Raw genomic sequence first — 27,659 nt, forward strand, 5'->3', positions numbered from 1 at the left:
ACATCCCCCCTAAACCTCTTGCCCCTTACCTTGAATTTATGCCCCCTTGTGACTGATCTTTCAACTAGGGGGAACAGCTGCTCCCTATCCACCCTGTCCATGCCCCTCATAATCTTGTATACCTCGATCAGGTCGCCCCTCAGTCTTCTCTGCTCCAGCGAAAACAACCCAAGTCTATCCAACCTATCTTCATAACTTAAATGTTTCATCCCAGGCAACATCCTGGTGAATCTCCTCAGTACTCCAGCTGTGGCCTCACCAAGGTTCTAAATAACTCCAACATGACCTCCCTACTTTTGTAATCCATGCCTCAACTGATAAAGGCAAGTGTCCCATATGCCTTTTTCACCACCCCACTTACATGCTCCTCCGCCTTCAGAGATCTATGGACACACACGCCTAGGTCCCTTTGTTCCTCAGAACTTCCTAGTGTCTTGCCATTCATTGAATACTTCCTTATGGATTCTTTACGTATGCAAGGGTTCATAAGCTCCCCTCCCCACCTCCCCAATTGAAAATCACTAAGTGCAGCAAAACTTCCAGCGAGTTCTGTTCAGGGAGTTGTGAGTCTGCAATCCTGAGTTTCCGATCTATTTAAATGAATATATGGAAATTGTATTGGAACTGGGAACCAGCAATTTCTCAGTCAGAGCCCCTCCGAGTGCTCTGCCATAGGGGAATCAGACCGGATAATACAAAGTGCAACAATTATCATTGTTTTATTCAAATGTGGCAGGCATGAACGGGGTTGCTGGCACTAAACCGTACCATCTCCCGGCGGTCGGAGGAATTCCACACTCGGATCATGGCTACCTCTGCCCAGGCTCGACAGTCAACTTGGTCGACAACATGGACAAGTTTGAGATTGACACCCATTCAGCTTTGACCTGGGCATTCTCAAAACAGGACAATTCCAATGTGCCTCAATGGAGAGGTAAGTGTCTTTCAACTCAAATATCTTAAGGGTGCATAGTTCCTGAACTTGGAGTTTATCTATTTTTGTAGTTTTTTTCATTGATAAACTTTTACCACAACTTATCGATCAATGCTGGTTAATAGGACTGTTTGCACAATTGTGCATTCCCAGTGGGAGTGGCTCTGCAGTGTGGGAGCGTGCACAACAGTAAGTCAGCTCTGATGTCGCATTAGTGGTCACTTAATCAGTGCACAAAAGATATACTGAGAATTCATGGTGAGTCAGTCAGATTCTATAAATATAAAGGATGGAATAATGTACAGACTTGAAAAGTGATGGATGAGAAAAGCCCTCAGGTAGCACTGAACTCAAAAAAGGAGGTAAAAAGAAACACAGCAATCTTGGCAGCAACTTGCATTTTTGTAACAATTAAATCTAGTAAAAAGGCCCAAGGCAGTTCACAAGGGGCATTGCCAAACAAAATTTGGCTGAATAAAAACAAAATACTGCAAATGCTGGAAATCTAAAATAATGGACAGAATTTTGCAATCATCGGGAGGGCGTAGCGGGCAGGCCTGGGAGTGGACACTAAAGTGACCATCGCCGGTGATTGGGGCCCGACTGCAGTTTCACACTGGCGGGCCAACTAAGGCCCGCCCAGTGTGAAATGCATGCTGCAGTGCTGCCTGTGTGTGGGGAAAGGAGGGCAAGTGCAGAAGCTTGCGCATGTGCACAGGTGTGCGCAGGAAAAGCACCCTGAGGCACAGAGCTGCCTCAGGGAGATGAAGATCTTTGAAAATAAAAAAGATTTAAAAATTGTTAATAACATGGCCCTCATGTGACTTGTCACATGAGAAGGGACATGTTTGAAATTAGCTTGAAAAGTTTTAAATTTTTTTTAATGACTGATTGAAACCTCATCCCGCCTGTGGATGAGGCTTCGCAAAAATTCCAAAGGCCGCTTGGATTTTCGCCTGCCTGCAAACTGTAAGGTTGGACGGGCAGCGAAACTTTCATTTAATTAGATCTTTCATGGCCTTAATAGGCCTGTTAATTGTCGGCGGATGCGCTGCCAATTCCCACACGCACCCGCCGACCGAAATATCGCATGAGCGTGCGATGACGTTGCAACGTTCACCTGACATCATCGCGCATTATTTTACACTCATTTGGGTCAGGCGCGCGCTTGTCTGACTCATAATATTCTGCCCAATGGGATATTCAGACAGCCAGCAATTTTGGTAAAAGAGGTTGGTTAGGAATAGCTTAAAAGGAGGAGAAAGAGGCAGAAAGATCAAGACGTTTAGGGAAGAAATTTCAGAGGATAGGGCCCTGCAACTGGAACAATGCTGCCAAGATAGGAGCGATGAAAATCCAAAACATTGAGTGGAACTTTACGCCAGCGGGATTTTACAGCCTTTTGAATGGCTCGCTGCATTTTACAGCCCACGCCACCTCCGTGATGGGGCTGTAAAATTCCACCCAAAGGATGAATTAAAAGGTTTAATATTCTGCTTATTAAAATACAGTTCACAATCAACTCAGCAATTCCTCAGTCAGACATCCCATATCTACAGTTCTCTGGATATTTTCCATGATTGCTTCACCCCCAAGCTGTTTTATCACTTTAACTATTGTCACATTTTCAGTCTTTCCTTTGCCTCATTGCGGTAATCTTTTCAAACATCTCCCAATGCCATGAATTTGCTCAGACTGGTCAGGATGTATCTATGAGAACAACAAAGAAAAGTGGGGAGCTGCAGAAACAGATCAATAACTCAAATCTATTAATGACAACAGCTAACGAGCTTGTACAAGTTACTGACAGGTTTTAAAATATGAGGAGAGGTTTACATTTTGTAAATTTTTGCATAGATAACCATGGATTTTTTAAAAAATTCAGTATCAGGATATGAGGTGTTGCTGGTCAGGCTGTCTTTTATGATATATGACCTTCTTGGGCTGTGGCAGTAGCAGTTTGATACAATTGAATAGTTTGCTAGATCACACCAGAGAGCATTTAAGAGTCAACCACTTTATAATGTGGGAATGGCATCACATAAATGTCAGAGAGGGAAAGGACAGCAAGTTTTCTCCTCTAAAGAAAGTGGTGAAACATTTTTTGTGACAATCCAACAGCTCCATGGTCACTTTTACTGATCCCGACTTTTTAGTTTCAGCAGTTTTTTAAGCTGAATTCAAATCCCCAAAACTGGCAAGACAAGAGTTGATCTCTCATCCTCTAGGTTAATGGTCTCGGCCTCTGGATTACTAGTCGAATAAAAGAGATTAAATGGGCAAGAACTTAAAAGCTAAAGGTTTAGGCAAATACATCACTGAACCAAATGGATGTCAGTATGGAAGCAGTGAAATAAGACTGGTATTGCCTGCATTCAGGCTCAAATGCTGGAAATATCAGACCTGTTCGGACTTGAAAAGTGATGGAAGATAAAAGCCCTTAGGTAGCACTGAACTCAAAAATGGAGAGGTATAAAGAGACACACCAATCCTGGCAGCATCTTGCATTTTTATAATAGTTGAATGTAGTAAAAAAGCCCAAGGCACTTCACAAGGAGCGTTACCAAACAAAATTTGGCTGAACCACATAATGAGAAAGCTACCTGACGGTGATGAAATTGTAACTTTGTCCTTAAATTCGTCAAATTTAATTCATTAAATTTTAAAATTTGATTTCCTTTTGACAAAACTTGAATGCGTATGTGGAACTGACTATTGAAATCATTGAGTCAAGACAGTGGTGAGGTTAATTTTTGACACAACTGATAAGAAACTGAGACCTTACTTTGCTTTTCAGGGCTGGATGTCAAAGGGAAAGTGAAATTCATTCTGAACTCGATGATGAAGATGCTGCTACTATTTAGCTTTCTCTATATGTTTGTGTGCTCCCTTGATGTCCTCAGTGCAGCCTTTCAGCTTGCTGGAGGTACTGGATGCTTCATTCTTCACTCGATCTTCAGACAAATATCTTCATTCTAGCTGCAGTCAAACATTATGGGGGACAAAATCAAGATGGTCATTGGTGAAAATCAATATCAAAGCACCTTAAGCTAGCTGGAAATAACTGTTTTTAAAATGTTAAAATAATTTGGTACAGTAGGTACAGAGAAATTATTTCCTCTGGTCAGGAAACAGGAGAGACAAACATAATCATAAAAGTACACTAAAAAGTAGACTAGACATAAAACTTCGGGGGTAGAGTTAGCAAGCATTCTTTCACACGAAGTGTAAAAGAAATCTAATGCTCTGCTCCACAAGAGATTATGAATGCTGGGTCAATGGAGCTTTCAAGACTGAGATCATGAGGCTTTTATTGGGTAGGGCTATCGAGGGACATGGAGCTAAAGATGGTGTTGAGGCTCAGTTCAGCTATAATCTAATTGAATGGCAGAGCAGATTGCAGGCATTGAATAGCCTACTTCTGTCACTATGTATCAACTGGGGCCAGAAATTGGGCAGTACATGGGTATGGATGGTGCTTGTTTATCTTTCGGGCCTGGTCTCAAAGCCCTGAATGATGGGGTGTAAGTTTGCTTTGTTCTTTAGCTGCAAGGATCCTCTGTGCAATAATACATATATCCTGTGCATTTGGTCAAATATATTCCCAATTTGTTCCTTCTTTTGAACCAAGCAGACAGCTAATTAAATTCTGCTCAATCCCAACATAAATGTATTTATCAGCCTGTCTTATTCAATCAGTGAGTTTGTCTGAAGGCTGAAGAAAAAGGGTAAAAAATCTGTAATGTGAAAATAGTTATTTATAGAATAGTTCAGTGTAGACGTTGTGAACTGCTTATTATTTTCTATTATGATGAGGAGTCCACGACACTGTGAAAATCTATGGTGCATTACTGTGTAATTCTATGATCCCTATTTCAATGCCAGAAGTGCGATCAAATGGGATTCCTGGTTGACTCCAGTTGAGGACATGGGTCCTGTCCCAAGTCCCAAGTGTGGACAAGGAACATATATAGAAAGTCCACAGGTGCCTTCCTCCCAAAAGATTGACAAGAATTGGAATGAATCCACATCACTCTGACTGGAACAGCCAGGAATCATTAATGGGCTGAAGATGAAAGCTTTAAAAAAAATAATAACTCTTTTCCCCCAACCTATCCTCACTCCAGAGAAACTACCTCCTCTGTTTTAGGCAGCTGCCCAGGTATACCTAAGCTATGAGCCTAATAAATTTAGCAACAGCCCAAAGGCACACACAGATTGGACAGAAGCCCTCCCTCTACTGAACTTGTCAGCATTGGGCCCTATTCATACCCGTAAAATGGACGGAATGCACGCCAAGTTCTGCTCCAATATTCTGAGTGAGATCACCTTCAAGTCTTCCATTTTCCAAAAGAGAATAAGACCAATGAAATATGCAAAACTTCAGGGATTACAGATTTGCAAAGTAGGCTGGAGGAGCCAAATGCCCTTGTTCCTACTTCTTATCAATCTGCATTGCCTTGGCAGACAGGTGTGCGAATATCTTGATGGGCTTGTGCCAATGAAGTCTCTTTCTTTTAGGCAAAGTGGCTGGTGACATTTTTAAAGACAACGCAATCCTGTCTAATCCTGTGGCTGGACTTGTGGTTGGAATCTTGGTCACTGTCTTAGTCCAAAGCTCGAGTACGTCAACATCCATCATTGTCAGCATGGTGTCATCAGGATGTAAGTAAACCAATCCTGTATACAAGAAGATCAGGACAGCACAAGAAATGAAGGCAATAGGAGGGAGATAGCGGTCTCTTGATTCATCTTAAATCACTAGCACCCTTGAAAACTATGAATACTATGAAATGGTGATTTCAAAGACCTTACTGTTGGGAGAACATCAGAAAAACAGGCGTTTGCACACATATAAATATTTTCAAACTCACTTTTGTTTCTTTTATGCCATAATCTACTTGCCAGAGATGAGAATAGAAGTTTTGTTTAGCTTGCTCCTTGTTGTAATTCCCAGTTTCCACCTGGTGACTCCAAGATTTTGAAGGTGCTGGCCATAGGCCCAGGCCACCCATTCATGAAGCTGCTGGAACAAAATTTCATAGTGTTCTTGAAGAGGAGATTCAGCTCCCACATTTTCTGCAGCCAGTAGCTTCAAGACATTAAGGATAGTGGAACATGGCGACCAGGATATCAAACAGGCCTAGGGTATGGATGACATTGCACCCTGTGCTATTTTAGCTGAATTCTACAATCTTGGTGTCTGAGATATTAACCCCATATACCTTCAAGCACAGAAGTGCTTCCACCTAGGTAACATCATCCACCTCTGACCCTTCATAAATCCATTGTCTTTACTACCTCCAGACTCAACTATTCGAATGCTCTCCTTGCTGCTTTCGCATTCTTCACTCTGAAAATATTTCAGCTCATCCAAAGATCTGCCACCCATACCATATTCTAGACCATGACTGATCAGCCTAAACTTCCAATTTAAAATTCTCATCCTGATGTTAATTCCTTTTATATATTTTTTGTCTTTCTACGACTGTAACCACCAACAGCTCTATTCCTGCCCCCCCCCAACCCCACAAGCTCTCTGGCCAGAATTTTATTCCACCTCCCACCTGCCGGGCGTGGGTTGGCAGGAAGAAGGTAGGAGGTAAAATTGGGTGGGGTGGTGTTGGGGTTCGCGTTATGTCCATTGCCTACCCACCTCCACTGGTATTTTACCAGTGGCAAGATAGGTATTAGGCAGTTTTCCCACCCTTGTTCAGGCCCTTAAGTGGCCAATTATTGGACACCTTCCCAAATGGAGGCAGAAGCCACAATCTCAGGCAGTTAACTGTCAGGTAACTGTAAAATCTGGTCAGGGCTTTCCAAACAGGCAGAGGCAGACTTGCCCCTGACCTTTCAACTGGTGGGTGGTGGCAATGCATTTGTGCAAAGCCCAGCCCACTGTTTCATTGACTGAATCCTCCCCCACTTCATTGGTGGCTCTAGCCTCAGCTATTTAGACCACTTGTTCTGGAATTTCCTTCCTAAGCCTCTTCGCTACACCAACTCTCTCACCCTCCTTTAAGTCACCTGTTATGACCTATGTCTTTTATTAAGCTTTTGGTGAATCCTTCTACTATCTTCTTCTTTGTCTTGCTGTCAACTTTCCCCGATACTTTTTCAACAAATTGCTCTGGGTTTATACCTGTTTTTCGCCACTCCCAGGAGATCATATGATGCTCGGATAGGGTGGGAAATTGCCTCTTGTGAAACATCTTTTCTCTGTTAAAGGGACTATATAAATACATACTGAAGTTGTTGGTGGTGACTGTTGAATTTACTTTAAACTGGCTGACCACAATAATGTTTGAATTCTTCTTGAGTTATCTTGCCATGTCTTAGCCTTAGTCAGATTCCCCTGTGATGATCAGGTACAAGGCTTTGACTTGGCACTTTGCAAAAATATAGATGTTTCCATCACATAAACTTGTGCAGGTTTGCTTATCTAAGATTTCTAAGGTGCTGATGTCTTGCTTGTCTAACTTTAACAAAGGGTTCCATTAAAGTTTGGATGAATCCTTGAACAATCCCATTTTGGAGAGGAAACAAGATTCCTTAGTTTTAAGATGTCAATGAAATTGTGACTCATCTGCTCTAACACATTGGGTTATAAATTCGTCTTGATCTTCAATGGATAAGAAAATCAGACAGAGTGTAAAACTAGCTGCTGCTTTTCTCTCTTCCATTTTGCACCTCCACTCAAGATGAATTTCTATCCCATTCTGTCCTTGGACCTCAGTGCAGTGGAGCTCCATACCTCACTCTTTCTTCCCTTCCTCCTACAATCTACAGGCTATTAAAACATAAACCTGCTGTCACCCAACCACGACTTCCGGGATTACCTCATCCTCACCGAACCCAAGTTCCCAGTGAGGGGGCTGTGTTTGAAGAGAGAGAGAGAGAAAGCAGGTCGGACAACCAGCGCTGCAGAGTGGGATTGGTGAATCTACCCTTTTCTCTTTCCAGCCCTTGGTGGTTTCTTGTGATTGTGGGTCTTGGCCCTTCCTTTAGGCTTCTCAATAACAATTAAATAAATGATGCTGAAGGAATTGTGCACTGATAACAGATACACCCGGTACATACAGAGAGGAAAAGACCCAATGGTCCATCCTGACTCTCCCACCTAACTCTCACCTTGTGCATCACAAGATATACATTCCCTAACTCATCCAAAAACCACGTGCTCTCCTGAGAAAGGCGAAAAACCAAATAAAAATTATAGCCAATTTGGGGGAAAAAATCTAGGAAGTTCCTCCCCCGACCCGTTAGGCCATCAAAACTAGCCTATGACACCACTAGCCCACAATAATGATATAAAGTGCCTACACAGTAATGATATAAAGTGTTGTACAATGTCAAATCCACCCCAGCCAGAATTAAGTCCAGCTGCCGCTTGAAAGAATTCAGCAAATTTGCGTTCACTGCATGATCGGCAACCTCTTCCAGACACCAATACTCTTGGAAAAGAACCAACTTCTGCCAAATTGTGACTTTACATGACTTTACATTATGAGATGGTGACTGCCTCAGACAGATAATCTGATGATGATGAATACAAGTGAATATGTGCAGACAGATATGCCAGATGTGTTCCAATGGATCAGGAATACAATGGAGGAATTTGTGCTCATTTGTAAAATTGTTTGGTTCTACTTCTGCAGTATACTGAAGAGAAAAATTCAACTTATGACTTTGCTTTTCAGTACTGGGAGTGCGTTCTGCGATTCCCATTATCATGGGATCCAATATTGGAACCTCAGTAACAAACACTATTGTAGCCCTAATGCAAGCTGGAGACAGAAATGAATTCAAACGGTAAGATGGTCCATTAATTATGTTGCAGCAATCAGAAGCCATTGGGCTTGGGTTTTTTCCAAAGCATCTGGGATCTGAGTAGCCTTGTTTCCATGAGGGTCAATGAGTTCAGTCCTGGAAAGGACTAATAACTTAATCTCATGTTGAATTGTCTTCAATACTCAGGCTATCTACTGCTGTAATGATCAAAATAAGGGACTTTAGACTTTCCATAGTCCTGTGTCAATAAATTGTGCCTGAACAGATATATCAATGTTGACCCACATTTTACCTGTGTGGTGAGGTGTGAACCGTCAAATAGAGGCTCAGTGGGTACAGCAATGAAAAGTAAGGATTTCTTATTAGAGGACAATCTTGTGGTCTTTCCATGATTATCTAACTCATTTGTATGTATCTCTGTCAAGAACATAGATTGGATCTCAGAATACTGTTCAGGAGTAGCAGCAGTGGTAAAAGAGTTTGTTGCAATGCGAAAATCAGTGAATAACTAACCTTGACTATTTAGCAACAATGTATTTGACAGGTAAATCCACATATTTTGTTTCCACCATCAGTGCACTCCCCATCTGTCCTGAAAACACGGAGTCATACTGATGGATGGTCATCTAGGTTGTGCTAATTCTCCAGCGCATTTCTCAATTGGCCATCCTTCAAGGCCAGGGGTGGAGTTTCCTTTTCTAAACTCAGAGTGAAACTGCACACAAGCCTACCATCTGCAGCCCATTAAACCTCAAGTTAAGTTTTGCGTATCAGTGGGCATTTTAACTATGCAGGAGGATGGGGTTGGTTGGTGGGGGGCATGTTGGGTGGTTGGTGGGGGGCACACCTCAGCGGATCCTGATCCTATCCTTGACAACCTGTACATCTGGGGAACAATTTTGCCACTGTCAGGGGGGCAGTGTAGGAGAGGTTATGTGCAGGAGTGCCTCCGATCGGGGGCGGGCCGCCACTTTATGTGGGCAGGCCAATTAAGGCCCGCCCAGCGTGACGTCCACCAGGAAGCACTATGTGCTCCCTGTGCGGGCTGGGGGGGGGGGGGTGGGCGGAATTCCTCAGCCGAGAGTGACTGCGCAAAAAAGCGCACTAATCTCCCTGAGGCTAAGTGCTGCCCCAGGGAGATCATGGCCAAATTTAAAAATGGTGAAGGGGCAAAAATAAAATTACCCTGACATGTCCCCTCATGTGACACTGTCACAGAAGTTGGGACATGTCCCCATCACTTTTAATCAAAAACAAAAACAAAACTACCTGGAAAAACTCAGCAGGTCTGACAGCATCTGCGGAGAGGAATACAGTTAAAGTTTCAAGTTCGTATGACTCTTCAACAGAACTAAGGAAAAATAGAAAAGGGGTGAAATATAAGCTGGTTTAAGAGAGGGTAGGACAGGTAGAGCTGGATAGAGGGCCAGTGATAGATGGAGATAGTCAAAAGATGTCATAGACAAAAGGACAAAGAGGTATTGAAGGTGGTGATATTACCTAAGGAATGTGCTAATAGGTGACATTAGGGTAGAAAGCAGGACAAGCAAGGTAACCTTGTGGGGATGGGGTGGGGGGAAGGGATCGAAGTAGGCTAAAAGGTAGAGATAAAACAATGGATGGAAATACATTTAAAAATAATGGAAATAGGTGGGAAAAGAGAAATATATACATAAATTATTGGAAAAAGGGGGATCGGAAAGGGAATGGGGATAGAGGAGCAAGTTCATGATCTAAAGTTGTTGAACCCTCCCCACCCCCAACAGGGCTATCTGTACCTTGCTTGTCCTCCTTTCTACCATTAGCACATTTCTTAGCTAATATCACCACCATCAACACCGCTTTGTCTTTTGTCTATTTGTCTATAACATCTTTTGGCTATCTCCACCTATCACTGGCCCTCTATCCAGCTCTAACTGTACCACCCCCTCCCCCCCTTAAAGCAGCTTATATTTCACCTCTTTTCTATTTTTCCTTAGTTCTGTTGAAGAGACTTATGGATTCGAAACATTAACTGTATTCCTCTCCGCAGATGCTGTCAGATCTGCTGAGTTTTTCCAGGTATTTTTGATTTTGTTTTAGATTTCCAGCATCCGCAGTTTTTTACTTTTATCTTAGTGTTTTTAATTTTAATCAAACATTTATTAAGTTTTTAAAAACCTCATGAAATTTCATCCTGCCCGTGGATGAGGTTTCATGCTTTTTCTGAAGCCCGCCAAGGCTCCCGGCCTGCCCACCAACATTAAGGTTGGATGGGCAGGTCCATTAATTATTTCAATAACTTTTTAAATGGCCTTAATAGGCCATTGACAGGTTGACCTGAAAATTGATATGACACGGGGTGACATCGGGAGTTCCGCCAGACGTCATCCCGCTTTATTTTATGTGTCGGCGAGCGGGCCCCGCCCCCTGCTCGCCACCTAAATATCCTGGCCCTAATTTCCAACAGAGTCACTAGATATCAAACAGGTCATGGAAACCTTGACCTGATTTTCTCTCTAACCTAGCAACCTTGAAGCAAATTGTCTCACCAGCTCTGGCGGGACCAGGACAGGCCAGAAACCCATGCATGGGGTCTTTCAGATCTATACAGAACTCAGGCCACGCGCTTATCAATGAGCTATCTGGGAATCATCTTCCTATCACTCTGTGGACCAAAGTGTGATCATTCAAGTTATTTTCTAAAGCAAAAGTCACTCAAGCCATTACCACACATTCTTTTCAATTAATTACAGGGCTTTCGCAGGTGCCACGGTACATGATTGCTTCAATTGGCTCTCTGTGTTGGTGCTGCTGCCAATTGAGGTAGCCAGCGGCTTCTTATATCGACTCACTAAGGTTGTAGTGGGGAGCTTTAAAATCCAGACAGGAAAGGATGCACCAAACCTCCTTGGTATCATTACAGATCCATTCACTGACCACATTATACAGGTATGGGCAGTAGTTATCCTATTAATAGAATCTATTATTTACCCCATTTAGTTTGAGCATGATGCACCTAGTTCAATTTTAAATTAGTGGTTTTCCAGTCATATTGCATTTGGCTCGAGTGGAGCATAAACACCGGTATTGTCCAGTTGGGCTAAATGGCCTGTTTCTGTGCTGTGCATTCCATGTGATTCTATGCAATAAATAAAGGGAAGAAAATATGACTGCAGTTCAGATTCCTGCAACTTATTCCAAAAAAATGTTACAATAGCATGTTGTAAATTTTGTTAATTACAGGCTGGAATGAGGAATAATTCAAACTTAAGCAACATTGTCAAAGAGGTATTGTGGTGCAGTGGTAGTGTCCCTGACTCTAAACCAGATGATCCAGATTTATGTCCAGGATGACGAAGGAGGGTGTGTTCACAACATAACCAAACAGTGGTTGAATGCTACCCCTGCAAGACCTTCCAACATATGCCAATAGCACGTGGCAAAAGTAAGAGAGATTCCTGGTCAGCCATGTGATGGGGCCTTCCAGATCAAATACAGCTCAGACCATGAGATTTCCAGTGACAGGAAAAAAAAAAGTTGAGCATCAGCCATTGCTTATTTATAGCTTTGGTGCTCTATTATGTAAGTAAAAGTGTATGTTTCCACAGCAACCTGGGCCCTATAGGGGGTGGTTGACTCAGTCACCTGGTCAGATTGGGGCCAACAGCATGGAGTTCAGCCACTGTTCCAGCTGGGGTAGATTCAGGACCTGGGCCCTGCCCACGGTAGGCACTGTAGGTTGGATTTGTCTTTGGGAAGAGAACTAAAGAAGAAGCAACGATTGGTTCACTTTTTATATTACTGACAGCTCCTTTTGAAATGTCAATGGTCAGATGACCAAAATCTTGAAAGTCCCTGGTATCTCTCCAGACCAAACTAAAGAGTTTGTTTTAAGCTGAGCAAAAATGAAATTGAACTGAATTTCCAAGAAATCAATTAGATTCATTTTTTCTGCCAGAGTGACAAGATATTAAAGGAAAATAATCACTGTTCAAAGTTTAAAATTTGTTTACAAAGAATAAGCTTAGCTGTCAGGTAACTTTTTTAAAAAAAGAGTTCACTCAAGGAATAAGTTGGGAGAATATCTACTTGAAGTATAGTACTATGTTATACTACTGCTAGCTATGTGTTTTGCTCATTGCTGATTTCATAACTTTTAATATTTTTAACTTCAAATGAAATCCAACCTGATGCTTTACCATTTTAACAGACTGAAGTAAGATTTTACGAAGCTGGAGAATAAGTCCAGTAGCTGAATGTAACTGTTAAACAGAGATTCATGCTTGTTTTCCTGGCACAAGGCTACAAGTTAACTGAGCTACAACATGGGAATGCTGCTAGTAAAATCATCTTTACATGGTATCCCACAACAACACAGGAGAGGTCACATGACCTCTCACTGCACCCTGTAACTCACTGTATGCATCACCGCAGAACATCCACCAATAAAACTGTATTCTGTTAAAATGAGCAATGCCATGATAGTGCACGAGTACTAGGTTAAACTGAATATTTGGGAAAGGCATGTGCTTTCCTTCTTTCTATGAACTTGTGTTTTACTTTTAGCTTGATAAATCTGTAATCACTGCAATAGCGATCGGGGATGAAAGTTTCCGGAATAAGAGTCTCGTGAAGATTTGGTGCATCAAAAGGATTGTACAAGTAAGAAAGCGCCCTAAACTGTGAGAAATGTCGAATATTGCTTCAACTCGAGGTATTACTTTGAAGGGCGGGCAGCTATATGACCATTCCTTCATTATTGCTGCGTCAAAATCCTGCGTACGCAACAGCTCTGTGGGAGTACCTTCACCACATAGACTTTTGAGCTTTAGGAAGGTGGTTCACCACCACTTTCAAAGAGGCAATAGGAGTAAAAGTAAGCCATTTAACCCCTTGAGCCTGCTCCATCATTTATCGAGATCATGGGATGTGAGCATTGGTGACAAGGCAAGCATTTATTACCAATGAATAAGAAAGAAATTTCACAGAGTGGGATTGCTAAAGGCATGACTGCAGAGGTGGAGTGAATAAGCGATGGATGCACAAGAGGCTGCGGTCAGAGAAACAGAGTTTGGGGGCACTGTAACTTAGTGATTATAGAGATAGGCAAAAATAAGGTCATGAGCTTAAAACACTGACAAGCCTATAGTGTTGTCATTGCTTATATATATTCTTATTAAACCTGAGCAAGCTTTGTTTTATTCATTCGCGGGATGTGGGCATCGCTGGCTAGGCCAACATTTATTGCCCATCCCTAACTGCCCTTGAGAAGGTGGTGGTGAGCTGCCTTCTTGAACCGCTGCAGTCCATGTGATGTAGGTACACCCATAGTGCTGTTAGGGAGAGAGTTCGAGGATTTTGACCCAGTGACAGTGATGGATCGGCAATATCTTTCCAAGTCAGGATGGTGAGTGACTTGGAGGGAAACTTCCAAGTGGTGATGTTCCCATCTATCTGCTGCCCTTGTCCTTCTAGATGTTAGTGGTTATGGGTTTGACTACCTAAGGAGCCTTGGTGAATTCCTGCAGTGCATCTTGTAGATGGTACACACTGCTGCCACTGTACATCAATGGTGGAGAGAGTGAATGCTTGTGGATGTGGTGCCAGTCAAGCGAGCTGCTTTGTCCTAGATGGTGTCAGGCTTCTTGAGTGCTGTTGGAGCTGCACTCATCCAGGCAAGTGGACAGTATTCCACTCCTGACTTGTGCCTTGTAGATAGTGGACAGGCTTTAGGGAATCACGGGGTGGGAGTTACTCACTGCCAGATTCCCAGCCTCTGACCTGCTCTTGTAGCCACAGTATTTATATAGCTAGTCCAGTTCAGCTTCTGGTGAATGGTAACCCCCAGGATGTTGATAGTGGGTGCGGCAATGAATGTCAATGGGTGATGGTTAGATTCTCTCTTGTTGAAGATGGCCATTGCCTGACACTTGTGTGGCGTGAATGTTACAGGTGAGCTCAATTCTCTGGGCAGTTTCTCTCTTGTTGGCCTCTAACTTATTCATCCCTTTCTTGTTATATCACTAAAAACAATTACAGATGATGATCTAATCCTACCTGTGACTTGTCACGTGATTTGCCTGCACATCAATCCTCATTCTCACAGATATTTATTGGCTAAAAGAATGTCTTGTAGAGCAGTTTGGCATTAACCATTTGAAATTACCTTTTCCTTCCTTCGAACATGATGCCTCGATCAGAAAACAGGAAAGTGGGAATCAGGGAAGAGAAAGAAAATGAGAGACAGTCAGAAAAGGAAGGAAAAAGTGAAAGATAAAGAAAGGAGAAGAAAAAATAAGTAAATGAAAGACAAATGCCATTGATGTTGGGTTTTAGAAAAATAAAAAGCTTGGATTTGTACTTGAAGAGCTGTTAACCTATAAGACTATGGACAAGGGCTGGAAACTGGGATTAGATTGGATAATTCTTTGATGACCAACACAGACAATGGGCTGCATGTCTTATCTCATTCTATAAAATAAAAACTCTTGAGAATGGATTAAATAGCAAAAAGCTAATAAAATAAAAAGGGCAGTCAGAGTCGCAAAGAATCAAGGGAACAATAACAGGGAACATAATTACAATGCATTTTATATCACTCAAAGCTGCTCTGTTTTTTTTATCTCTGTATATTTAAATCATTGTTATCATGATAAAACTATAATGGACATTCAGTCAAAGCCATTTGTGTTTATTTCACCTCACTGAGCTGAAAATTTACAGAACATTCAACCCAGGGAGACTGTCATTTTCCTGCCCTGCATTAGATGAGTTAAAACTACTCACCTGATGAAGTACTATCAATTTCATATAATATAATTAATATATTTTAGGTATTGAATAATGTACTAATTTGAGCAATAAGGCAGGCGATAGCCATACCAACATCTCAGGGCTAATTTTATTCCATATAGTGTATTGTTTCCAATTGGTTCTCAGTCTCTGGGGTTACATTCAAGGCATGTTTTCCATGCTGTTCACAACACTGGCATTTCAGTCCAGAGCAGGAAGAAATAATTTGCAATTATGTAGCTCCCAGAGTATCTCAAAGTAATTCACAGCCAAGAAAGTGCTTTAGAAGTGTTGTTACTGATATAATTTAAGCGAACAGTGTTGTAATATGCTTTTAAGGGATAGCAGCATGCCATCAGTAGAAGGGAAGTGTGTCATGTAATCCAGCCTCAATTTCACTTTGGCCTGTGACTAGAACACAGCTCACGCAGCTCTGCTGCTGATGTCATCAAGCCTTCCATCCATGTATGTCTGTTCTCATATGCCTAGCCTAAATAAATGAACCCACGTTGTGTTTACCCAATCCCTTATGAGTGATTGGTGCCATTATATCAGTGTAACAACACAATGTGGTGTACAACGGTGGTGAAACAGCCTGGCAGCAAGATTAAGTACAGGTATGGCATGGTGTACAGCTTGGAACATGCTACATGGCACAAGATGACCCTTAGCATTTTGGTCAGGCTGCAACAAAGTCACAGGTGAATATAACCACTTGTTTCTGCACAACTAGGTCCCATAAACAACAATGAGATAAATAATTGTATTTTATGTACATGAATTTCTGTGGAGTGGCAATCAGAGTCAGATTGCCACTCCGCTCATACTTCCTTACCTTAAAAGTTTAGGGGTTGGGGTCTCCAGCCAGTTGGGGAGATGGTGGGGTGATGTCTGGCCAGTTGCTTATGGGGTGGGGGATATTCATGGGGTCGCCTGTTTGGGATTGGGTCGGTGGGTTTGGGCTTCTATCCAGTCAGAGGGGGTGTGGGCCCGGTAGGGGGTGTCCAGCCAATTGGGGAGGGGGTGGGGGGATGCAGCATGTACAGTCAGGGACTAACTCTTGCTTCCATCTTTGGTCAGTCAGGGGAGGGGGGGGTGTCAGTCAGTCGGGGTGGGGTTCAGCCAGTCAGGGAGGGGTGTCAGCCAGTCGGGGGAGGGGGTTATTGTCCGTCAGTCGGGCGGATTTGTGCAGATGTTAGGGGGCGTTTGCACAGTCGGCGGATAGGGACTCAGGTCTGGGCAGGGTAGTTGAGGGTTGGGGGAAGTTCCTTGGGGGCTAGGGGGCATCCCATGGATTGGGGGAGGCAGTCCCATGATGGGGGGGGGGTGTTTTGGGTGCATAGGGGGCTTCCTGCAGGGTGAAGAAAGCATCCCGTGGCATTGGGGAGTCCCACGTTGCTGGGGGGGAGGATTGTCGGGGGTTAGGGGGTGTCCTGTTGGAGGTCAGGAGTTCAATGCGGGGGGAAGAGGCCCATGGCGGGGTGGGGTACATGGGGAGGGTGTGCAGTCCCATTAGAGGGGAGGGGGGTAGGGAATGTCTACTGGGAGTTCAGGAATGTTGCGCAAGTCCTGTTGGGGGGTGGGGGGGAGTCAGTGTGGGTCTGTACAATTGTTACCCAGAGGTTAGAAGTGGTTTTAATTTTTCTAACTTTTTCTAGGTAACGATTGATGTAAGACAGTCGGAGCAATTCAAAGTTTGTGATTTAAATCACATTTTCAGATGGTTCCCAGTGCAGGGCAATTGCCCATTGGATGTTTGCACTTCCCAGGCAATTGCCGTGCAATCCTTACCTGGGAACCTCCAGGGTGGGGTTTCCTCAGCGCATCTTTAGGGTACCCCCCCACTGATACACTGCCCAGCAGCTTGGAAGTTACAGTGCATATCTTTACCTTTTCATCCATTTGAGATGGAATGGGACTTTAACCATGGTGGTGGCATGCCTGCCCCTGAGTTAGAAGTTATAGGGTTTCAAGCCCCACTACAGGCAGTTGTGGCAAGTGGAGACCAGACTTCCAGCTCATAAAACTACATTGGACAAGAGATATCATAAACTAGTGCAGTGAAAATTTAGAACTGAAGTCAAGAAGTTCGGCTTTGCAAAAAAGAAGGACCAATGCATGAAATAGACTTCTGGGTAGTGGCAAAAACTTCGCAATCATTCAAAATGGCAGCTAGATGCTGTAAATGTTCATTCTGGATGGATGAGCTGAATGAGTTTCCATACTGAACTTGCAAGGAAGATTAAACCACCTGGCTGTTACTGTAGCCTTTTGCAGACTTCTTGGTATGTGCTGTTAACTAACTCTTGCTTCCAGCTACAGGACAACATCATCGTGGACAGTATGGAGAAGTGCACATCACCTGAATCATGCTGGCAAGACAAGAATCACACCTGGACTTTAGTCAACAGGACATATGAAGAAAACTTTGAGAAATGTAAGTGTGAAAATAGTTTTCAGAATTTGCTGCTGGTTGACATATTTGTGAAAATGTGTACTTTGCTTGAAAGGAACATGCAATAATTTTGTGATCAAGTTGTTAAGAAAGAATCAAGAATTGTATTTACTTTTGTCTAGGGCCTTGCCATGTCACAATATGTTTTAATCTAGTTCTCAACATGTGCACATTAACACATACATACATGAAGACATATACATTCCCATACATAAGATCACACAGAAATACATGCATTTAAACACACATACATGCACATGCAGGCATACTAGGATGACCAGACAAGATTTCAGCATATTTCAGCACTGGACGTCCATAAGTCTGGTATCTTGAAGCTCACATAGTTCACAGCACTTTGACCCAGCCTCAGGGAAGGTCCGTCCATTCGTGGGCACTTGCCAACGAATCTGGAGGTGGTTCCAAAATGAATGACATCAAAATCAACCAATTAGAGGCTGGGCTGTTCCAAATAGTTACCCTACCAACCTCATGGATAAATGTCAATCATGATCATTTCCAGTTTGGTGATTGTGCAAAAATAAGTTCCATTGGACTTGAACTATACCCCTGTTGACACCACTTTCAATGCAGAATGTTGTCTTCAATGGCTAATATCAATGGCAGTCATTCAAAATCATTTCTAGGTTGGTATTATTCTATATGTATTGGTTATTTTACAGCATACATTAGTTATTAGTACAGCTATTATTGGTAATTATTACTTAAACTTAATCAATAGAATGATTAATGCAATTGCAGCTATGTGCTGTGCTGTGCTCATTTAAATATCGACAGACCTTAAGTTTGTCACCATTTCTGCGAGTATGCAAATGTAGGTTTTGGCGGGCATGTTCTGCGTCAGTGGCCAACCTCAGACACACACATGCAAACACATAAACGTACGTGTCTAAGCTATCAATACTTGCTGCGATTCTGCTGACTCCACAGCAGAGTCTGGAACAGAACAATGAGAGACTTTGAGACTTAGGGACATCTTTGTCATACATTGGGTGAAATTCATCCTCCAGGCGCCCTCCGATGGTTTGCTGGGAGAATTTCAGAGAGAAGGAGAGGCAATATCCTGATCTCAGGTCTGCAGAGTTAATTTTGCCTAGTTGGCAGTTGAGGTGCTGAAATCAGAGAGGAAAAGCCAGAGTTACTGCCCCTACTGAGGTTCAATGCCATCTTCATGAGAAAGGGATATGAGGATGTTGAGGCAAGGACTAGATTGGCCTCAGCAAAATTCCTGTTTTGTCGGACCTCCAAACCATTCCCCACTACTGAAAACTCACAGTTCAAACATGAAGAATGCCCAGAAGAGTGAATTATAGAGGAATGGTTAATGAAATTATCTCAGCTTCTGCCTTCAGTAGAAGAGTGGAGCTGCTGGAACATGTCTGTCATAGAACACCAGGTTAGCAAGGAAGAGGGGAACATTTTGCTGCAGTTAAAAAAACTAGTAAATCCCATTTCATTTTTGGAAACCCCACTTTCCTATTTAAATGACCATTTATGTTAAAGATGGCGCCAATGCAGTGTATGATGGAATGATTGCAATTCAAGTTTTCATAGTGACTTCTTAAGATGCATTTGTCAAAGGTGAATCGATGCAGCCGAGGTACAGACCAAATTGAATTGAACATCAGTCCATTTAAAGGAAAGTTGGATAAGTCCATATGGGAGAAAGGAGTAGTATGATATGTTGAACAGATGAGATGAAGTAAGGTTGAAGGAGGCTTGTGTGGAGCCTAAACGCCATAATGGGTCAGTTGAGCTGAAGGGTCTGTTTCTGTGCTGTAAAATTCTATGTAATTATATGAATGATGGAACAGTGTGATCCTATACTCCTATCTGTGTGGTATGCCACTGACTGATGATGTGGGTGGTCTCATTACCCAACAGACCTCAGAAGTGTAGCCAAGCCAATATCTAGGTCACCAACAAAATTGGAAACTCACTTCTTCGTAAGCATGGCAATCTCTTGCTGGGACTATTATCTCCTACTGCAACCTACTAAATTCATTGAAATCTCATTGTTTCAGCATGCTGTGTGCCAAGATACAGAAATAACACTCTGACTGACTTAAGCATGCTAACACATGGCACTGACTCAGAGTTGAGTGAATTGGCCTTCCCTCTTCATCAAACTGCAAGGTTCCCAGTCCCACTCCTGAACTGCTCTTCTGTGTATGTTTATGTGTGTGAACTAATCTTTAATTAGACAATGGTGAAACTTCCTGTGTGTTTCAGCAGTTGTAGTCACAGAATGGGAAATGGGCCATTGGATTGACAAGAGCTTGGGGATGATGTTGCGCAGTGAGCTATCCATCTTTATTCAGTGCAGGAACCACTTGCCATAATCGGGAATAATTGCTTGATTCTGCAATGTTTATGCCTTGTTTCCAGGTAACCATTTGTTTGTGAACTCCACCATGTCCGATCTAGTGGTGGGCCTGATCCTGCTGGCTGGCTCCCTAGTGGTTCTCTGCACTTGCCTGGTACTAATTGTCAAGCTGCTGAATGCAATGCTGAGAGGGCAGGTTGCAAAAGCCATCAAAAGAGTCATTAATACCGGTGAGTTGCTAACTACAGTGAATGCTATGTTCTTCTTCTCGTCCTCGTAAACATGCCAATCATGCACAAAGATTGGTGAAACAATAATGTGGGTTTTTTATTTGAAGATAAGACTACATATAGATAGAGTTAACTGGGAGGCTAAGTATGGTACAGCTAATCTCCACTGCTACTGCTTGCAGACTGTTTACCAGTCATGGGACTACTACATCACATTCTGTGTCAGTAGTAGTAGTGATTGACAGCTGTTTGATATGCCCCCTTAAAGGTACATATCATCATATCACAACATAAGGAGCTGTATTCCCCATTGTTACTCTCGGAGACTTGCCTGTACCAGGCAAACAGTTAACGCAAATATTTAAGTGTTGCCATTTCTTCTAAGGAGAAGTTTAGCAAGCCAAATTTAAAGTGAAATAAAAACAGGAAACGCTCAGCAGATCAGGCACCATATTGAAAATACAGTTGACATTTTAGATCGCTGAATCTTCATCTAATGGGTTATAGTCCTGAAATACTAACTCTACCATACCCTCACCACAGATTCTGACTGACCTCATCAGCTCTTCCAGCAGCTTCTGCTTTTAGTTCCGATTTCCAACATCTGCGATACTTCACTCTTTGTCTTATTGAAACTGAGCTCAGAGTATCACAGTTTAGCTTCTTAAACGGAACATGCACATTTTCACCATGAACTGTTGACCGGTCCAAAAATGCCCATAAGAAGCCTCACAGGTCAGGCTCTGAAACCAGGGATCTCGGCCAATTTAAGTAATACTCAAGGCCAGGATTTTCCGTTCATTGGACAGGCGTGGTGGGCGTGCCAGGGAGCGGTCTGGTGCCTGCCATCAGACCCCCCCCACAGCAATTTCACGCTGGCTGGCCAATTAGCGGCCAGCTAACACGAAACGTGCGGGAGCAGGAGGAGGTCGAGAGGTAAAGTTTGTGCATCTGTGGGGGAGCGCACACTGAAAGCTCCCTGAGGGCAAAGAGCTGCGTCAGGGAGCTGAAGAATTGTAAATTCAAAACTAAAGATTTTAAAGATGAGAGAAACAGGTCCCCACACGTGACTCAGTCACGTGAACAGGGGCATATTAAAAATGTTGTTTAAAAGTTTTATTTTTTTAAAATCACTGTTGCAAACCTCATCCCGCTGTGGATAAGGTTTTCCAAAAATTCCAAAGGCCGCTTGGCCGATCCGCCCGCCCGCCAACCGTGAGGTTGGACGGGCAGCAAAAAATACTGATTAATTGATTAATGAGATTAATAGCCCTCTTAATTGTCAGCGGGCACATTGCCAACTCTCACGAATGCCCACTGACCGAAATATTGCGCACTATTTTACGCCCAATCGGGTCAGGCGCCCACCTTCCCGCGGGACGTAAAGTCCTGCCCCAGGTGTCAATCCTCATTGCCAGAGCGGTAGGAATGTTACAGCAGTAAAAGCCAACCATCCTACTGCTCTTTCTGAAATTGACTGCAGAATTTTTTTTTATATGTCTGGTGTGCTTGCCTCCCACCAAGAATTAACATAGCTAGTTAATAGGGAGTGGGAAGTTGCAATGCCTAATGGATAGGGCGGCCATTTGCACCAATCTTGTAAGCTGCCTGACAGAAATCAAAGCTGGGAAGATATCAATATCCACGTCAACGCAGGAGTTCAACAAAGGGTCTCATCATATCAAGGGTACAGGCAGAAACTGAACTTCAGTCATTTGGGACAACGAGCACACATAGGAACAAGAGTTGCAGTCATTACATATAAAGTGACTGTAATTGTATTCAAAAGAACAGACTATTGCTCAATATAATGACCAGAGCAATTCAGCCCATGTACCCCAACCCCCCACCCAACTCTTGATAGTTAACAAGGTCATATGTGTAGGACAACAAGGAATACAGGTTCTCACAGTAACAGAAGAAGCTGGAAGTTCTTGGTGTCAAAATTAATAGTAACTGAGCAGTAATGTGCAAGATAGCCTGAAAATGTGCACAACAAGTCCCAACCTAACATTGTCACTGGGTCAATACACTGGAACTCCATACCTGACAGAGTGTGTGATGCATATCACCACAGTGAGTGCAGCAGTTCAAGAAGGAGGCCACCACCTCAAGGGCAACTAGGGATGCTCAATAAATGCCAGTCTTGCTGGCGACACCCACACCCCAAAGAATGATGAAAGAAACATTCTATTGTGGAGGACAATTACCTTACTTGAGGACTAGTTATAAAAACATATTAAGAAGAAACAAATCCTACATTGCTAATTTGCAATTGAGGATAGCTGGTTATAAAGGAATTTCCAGTTAATGTCAATGGCCATCAAATAGTTATCGAGACTCATTATTATTTGAGGAGTCTATCAAATCTTGAAAGACCATGCAATAAGTTGCAGTAACTCAGGAAAGAGTTGATGTTCTGAAAGATAGCAGATGGAACCTATTTCAATGCATGTTCTCTGTTTGATTTCAGACTTCCCATATCCATTTGGTTGGTTGGCAGGATACCTTGCCATGGTTGTGGGAGCTGGCATTACATTTGTTGTCCAAAGCAGCTCAGTGTTTACTTCGGCCATCACGCCCCTCATTGGTAAGTTCACCAACAACTAGAAAACATGCCATCCTGGTGGCCAATCCATAAACTGGAGGAAGAATCATGGAATGAATCCATGGAATGAGGCCATTGGGCCTACTTTGTCTGTGCCAGCTCTTTGATAGAGCTTTGTTAGAGCTTGTCACACTCCCCATAGTCCTACAATTCTTTCCTTTTCAAGCACATATCAAATTCTCTTTTGAAAGTTGCTATTGAATTTACCTCCTCCACCCTTTCAGGCAATGCTTGCCAGATCATAATGCCAGCTGGCTCTTTCATCTGATTGTCCTCCCTGGTTTTGTGTGTCGCCCATCGGCCCAAATTGGATGGCAAACTCAAAAGCACCCTGTTAATTAGCCGCCTCCTGTAAGATCATGCACACGAGTGCACCGCTGACATGGACAGAGTTGGGACCTGGAAATAGATACAAAGCTTGTGATTTTTATAAATCTGGAAGATTTTGGCCCATGCCTCAATTTGTAAAGTGCAGAATGCTGATTTCACAACCTTATCAACTCGCCCTGCCATCTTCAAAAATTTGCATATGAATCCAAGTCTCTCGGTTCCTCCTAATCTCTTTAAAATTGTAGCAGGTTTATTTATTATAGCAGGATTGTGGTGATGGTGGCATAGTGGTAATGAGTTAGTAATCCTGAGGCAGAGGGTAAGGCTCTGGGGACATGGGCCTGAATTTCACGCTCCCCTGCCAGCGGGTTTTTAGGCAGGGGGGGTTGCGTGAAATTGAAAGAATGGGATTCCCTCCGGGTTCCCGCCCACCTTGTCCACGCAGTGATTTTATGCTGGACCGGGCAAGGCCTTGGATGGGAAGCCTGCCCTTGCTCCAATTGAGGCCCTTAAGTCATCAGTTATTGGTCACTTAAGGCTGTTTCCCACCCAGCCTCAATTTTTAGGCTGGAAGGGGGGATTTACTCAGGAAGGGAAGGGGGGTTGGGGAAACCTCCATCAGAAGCTCCCTTTTGACTGCAGGCATGCACCCCCCATGGCCCCCCCCACCCACCCGCCCCTTTTAAAGTCCAGTGGCTGCTGGTCCGACCTTCCCCCGACCTCCCCACCTGCCAGCCTCTCCCCCCGACACCCCGATCATCCTCTTTACCCCCACTGAGGCCTTCCCTACCCTGGGACCCCTTAAACTTACCTTGTCCTCCGGTCCCGGGGCTTAGGCTCAGGCATCTCCCTAAAGCTCCCCTTCAGTCCACTGCAGCTTCTGTCCCTGCAGGGACTAGAGAGCTGCTGGCCAATCAGATTGGCTGGCAGCTTCCTAAGGTGGGACTTCCTCCTGAGTAAGGGGCAGATATCCCGCCTGCAGCCAGTTGACGCTTCTTTGAGTGTGAAATAGCTGTGGGGCACTCGGAGTCGGTAGGGAGATGTTCCCCACTAACTCTTCGGATGGTGGGGAGGAAGACTCCACCATCCAAAAAATTCAGGGCATGTGTAGAAATCCCACTAGGGCAGTTGGTGGAATTTAAATACAATTAATAAAGCTGGAATTGAAAGCTGTCTCAGTTAATAGTGACCATGGGACTATCATTGATTGTTGTAAAAACCCATCTGGTTCACTAATACCCTTTAGGGAAGGGAATCTACTATCCTTACCCGGTCTGGCCTACATGTGACTCCAGGCCCACAGTAAGGTGGTTGGCTCCTAACTGTTCTCTGAAATGGCCCAGTGCCAGTCAGTCTAAGGGCAATTAAGGGTTGGCAGCAAATGTTGGCTTGCCGCTGAGGCACACGTCCCATGAACAAACAAAGGGCAGAATTTTACCATCCCCAATTGGTGGGCTTAAGGCAGGGATGGCCAGTGAAATAATCAGGGGCTGCATCGGCTGGGGGACGTTTCCCAGTGGTGGGCTGTGAGGCGGATCAACTGCCTGATATTTAAAGGCCTTATTAAGGGCCATTTTGCAAAGCTTCTGGCATCCTGCCACACGGGTAGACCGGCAGCTTCAGGGAGGCAGCTTCCTTCCAGCAGCCTGCGGGGCCATCAGAGCCAGAGGCTCCATGGTCCAAAGAGGGAGCCACAGGCAGGAAAGGCAGTCCCTCATGGTCCCAACAACAGCAACCCCCTCCACCCCTCCTGCTCCCCCTCCAACCTCCCCCCCCACCCCTGCCCCCACCCCCTTACCACAGCATTCTGATTTTCATGGGTCATGTAAAGGCTGTGCCATTTTTAAATTTACAGGTTTGAGAGACAGTTTGATCTTTCTGAGAATGATTGATTCCACACCTTTGTAGACCTTTAAAATTTAACTCCCTTCCCAACACTCCTGGACTCCAGGAAGACACAGAATTTCCTTTTACACAATGAGGACATCAGTGACACCAATTACGCAACATTCCCCTATTACTTCCAGCAGAGAATTCCGGAAGTACTGTATGTAAGTCAGCTTGTTGTCAGAATGGCTCCTAAAGGAAACCTTCTACCTGTCCTATTAGAATTTCACTGCACAATCAGTATAACTCCAGTGGCAAACCCTGACTTCAAATCTTAAATTATTGACCACCAAGGGTTCTTAGCTTGGATATTTTAATACTTGATAAGTTAATGGTTGCTGTATGTACTGTTTGATCAGTTGGATTGTGTTGAATTGGGCCTGTGGTGCTCCTTCCTGTTGTCTAGGTATTGGGGTGATCAGTATTGAACGTGCCTACCCTTTGACCTTGGGATCCAATATTGGCACCACCACCACTGCAGTCTTGGCAGCTTTGGCCAGTCCAGGTGACATGCTACCAAGTGCGTTCCAGGTAAGACCTAACCTTTGTCAATAAGTTATAGCTGTTTGTAATAGATGATGAATACAAATGTGGAAATACTTCCAAGATTATGTTCCCTAACTTGCTTCATTCATGGAGGTGCAGACCTAGGCTGGGCCATGGTTGTATAGAGCACTGGCAGCCCTTTGACACCTAACCCAAGTGCTCATCTTTCACATGCTCACCTGTCTGTCCAATGTGCTTCAGCCAGTATTCAGCCATGGAGGTCCATCACACCATGTTCTAATACACACTTCCCAGCAGAAGTCAATAGATGGTAGTGGAGAGCAGAAAGCTCAGTTAACTTTAAGTCTGCTTAGACAAAGAGTGCTGAGACCAGTTGTAGTTCCCTTCTTTTTCATTGGCCGAGGCTGTTAGCGCAGAGCAGACTAAGGGCTGAATGTGAGACCTTCAGGCACTCACTGACATTGCAGACGTTTCCTTGCATCTTCAAACTGATCAATAATAAAGGATCATTTGATGTAAAGAATCATGCAGTTGAACAAGCTAAACAAGTCGATTGGTCCGGTGAAAGGAAACATGATGTCATTGAAAAATGTGTGACCGATAGAGACAAGTGATTTGCTATCGAGGTGATTTACTTAGGAACCCTCTCTATTATTGCCTTCAGGCCTGTTCAAATGAAACTATGCAACTGAGGCAGCAAGCCACACAGAGGTAGCTGTAGCCCAGTCGGTAGCACTTTTGCCTCAAGTCTTTAATTGATTCAAAATTAGACCCCATATCTATTCTAGACTGATTGATTGAGAATTATTCTTCACTGTCATTGCATCCAAAGTCCTAGAAGGCAAACTAAACAGACTGTGGTCATTCCCATCTAGCATTCCCTATCTTTCTACACCAGAAACACTAACATGTCATTGCTCTTTCTGGATGTTAATTGGCCTCTTATATTTCCAGCATTTGCAGTCTTTCTTCATCTTGAAAAGGATCTTGCACAGTGTTGTTCTTGGATCAGTTCAAGGTGGCTTTGCCTAAATAATGAGGAGCACCTATTTACATTCAAACTCTTTCTTTTTGCAGATTGCTCTTTCCCATTTCTTTTTCAATATCGCTGGGATTATACTGTGGTACCCGTTTCCCATCACCCGTTTCCCCATCCGCATGGCAAAGACCTTGGGAGAAAGAACTGCCAAGTATCGCTGGTTTGCTGTTTTATATCTGATCATCTGCTTCCTTCTGCTGCCCTCGCTCATCTTTGGACTCTCCATGGCTGGTTGGCAGGTTCTTATAGGAGTGGGTGCCCCCTTTGTGGGTATCCTTGTCTTCATAGGCATCACCAACGTCTTGCAAACGCGCAGGCCCAGCTATCTGCCCAAGAAACTGCAGTCATGGGACTTCCTCCCAGTCTGGATGCACTCCTTGAAGCCAATGGACCGTGTGATAACTAACGCTGCCCTCTGCTGCACGGACCATTGCATTTGTTCGGACAAGTCGGAGACCCGGGAAGGTGCCAGTTGCAGTGAGAAATCTCCACAGATGAAGATGAAAACTGCTTGTGACAACCCAGCCATCACCTACTTGGAGGAAATTTCAGTCGGGGCCTCGTCTCCCATATTAAACAGGTTGCCTGTGCTGGATGTCACGCCCCTGTAGCACCAGATCGAGTTTCCTATTGCTTCCTTGACATTCTTCAAAGTTGCAGATTTCTTCTTCCTTCCCCCTTCTCCCACCTCACCTTCCCATCCCACTCCGAAAACCCTGCTGCTCCAGCCCCCAGATCCCCCAACTCAGACTGTGCAAGT

At 43.7% G+C, this 27,659-nt stretch overlaps 1 protein-coding gene across 1 annotated transcript; it reads left to right on the forward strand.

The window, feature by feature from the left end:
* The first annotated feature begins 738 nt into the window (after positions 1–738).
* On the forward strand, positions 739–27,510 carry LOC121281463 (sodium-dependent phosphate transport protein 2A-like). The gene is made up of 11 exons (XM_041194410.1): positions 739–934; positions 3,705–3,860; positions 5,456–5,599; positions 8,635–8,746; positions 11,461–11,656; positions 13,274–13,369; positions 17,816–17,936; positions 20,361–20,528; positions 23,002–23,118; positions 25,760–25,884; positions 26,938–27,510. The coding sequence occupies exons 1-11, from the start codon at positions 739–741 to the stop codon at positions 27,508–27,510; spliced, it is 2,004 nt and encodes a 667-aa protein (XP_041050344.1).
* The last annotated feature ends 149 nt before the right edge of the window (positions 27,511–27,659 follow it).

The sequence above is a fragment of the Carcharodon carcharias genome, chromosome 8, assembly GCF_017639515.1.
Source record: "Carcharodon carcharias isolate sCarCar2 chromosome 8, sCarCar2.pri, whole genome shotgun sequence".
NCBI classification, from domain to species: domain Eukaryota; kingdom Metazoa; phylum Chordata; class Chondrichthyes; order Lamniformes; family Lamnidae; genus Carcharodon; species Carcharodon carcharias.

What these genes read in the sequence shown, in the direction of transcription:
- LOC121281463 (XM_041194410.1), top strand. Translation starts at nt 739, where the DNA reads ATGAACGGGGTTGCTGGCACTAAACCGTACCATCTCCCGGCGGTCGGA. An exon ending in TCACTGACCACATTATACAG is followed by an intron (nt 11,657 to 13,273) that starts GTATGGGCAGTA and finishes TTTTACTTTTAG; the next exon opens with CTTGATAAATCTGTAATCAC. An exon ending in GGCCATCACGCCCCTCATTG is followed by an intron (nt 23,119 to 25,759) that starts GTAAGTTCACCA and finishes CCTGTTGTCTAG; the next exon opens with GTATTGGGGTGATCAGTATT.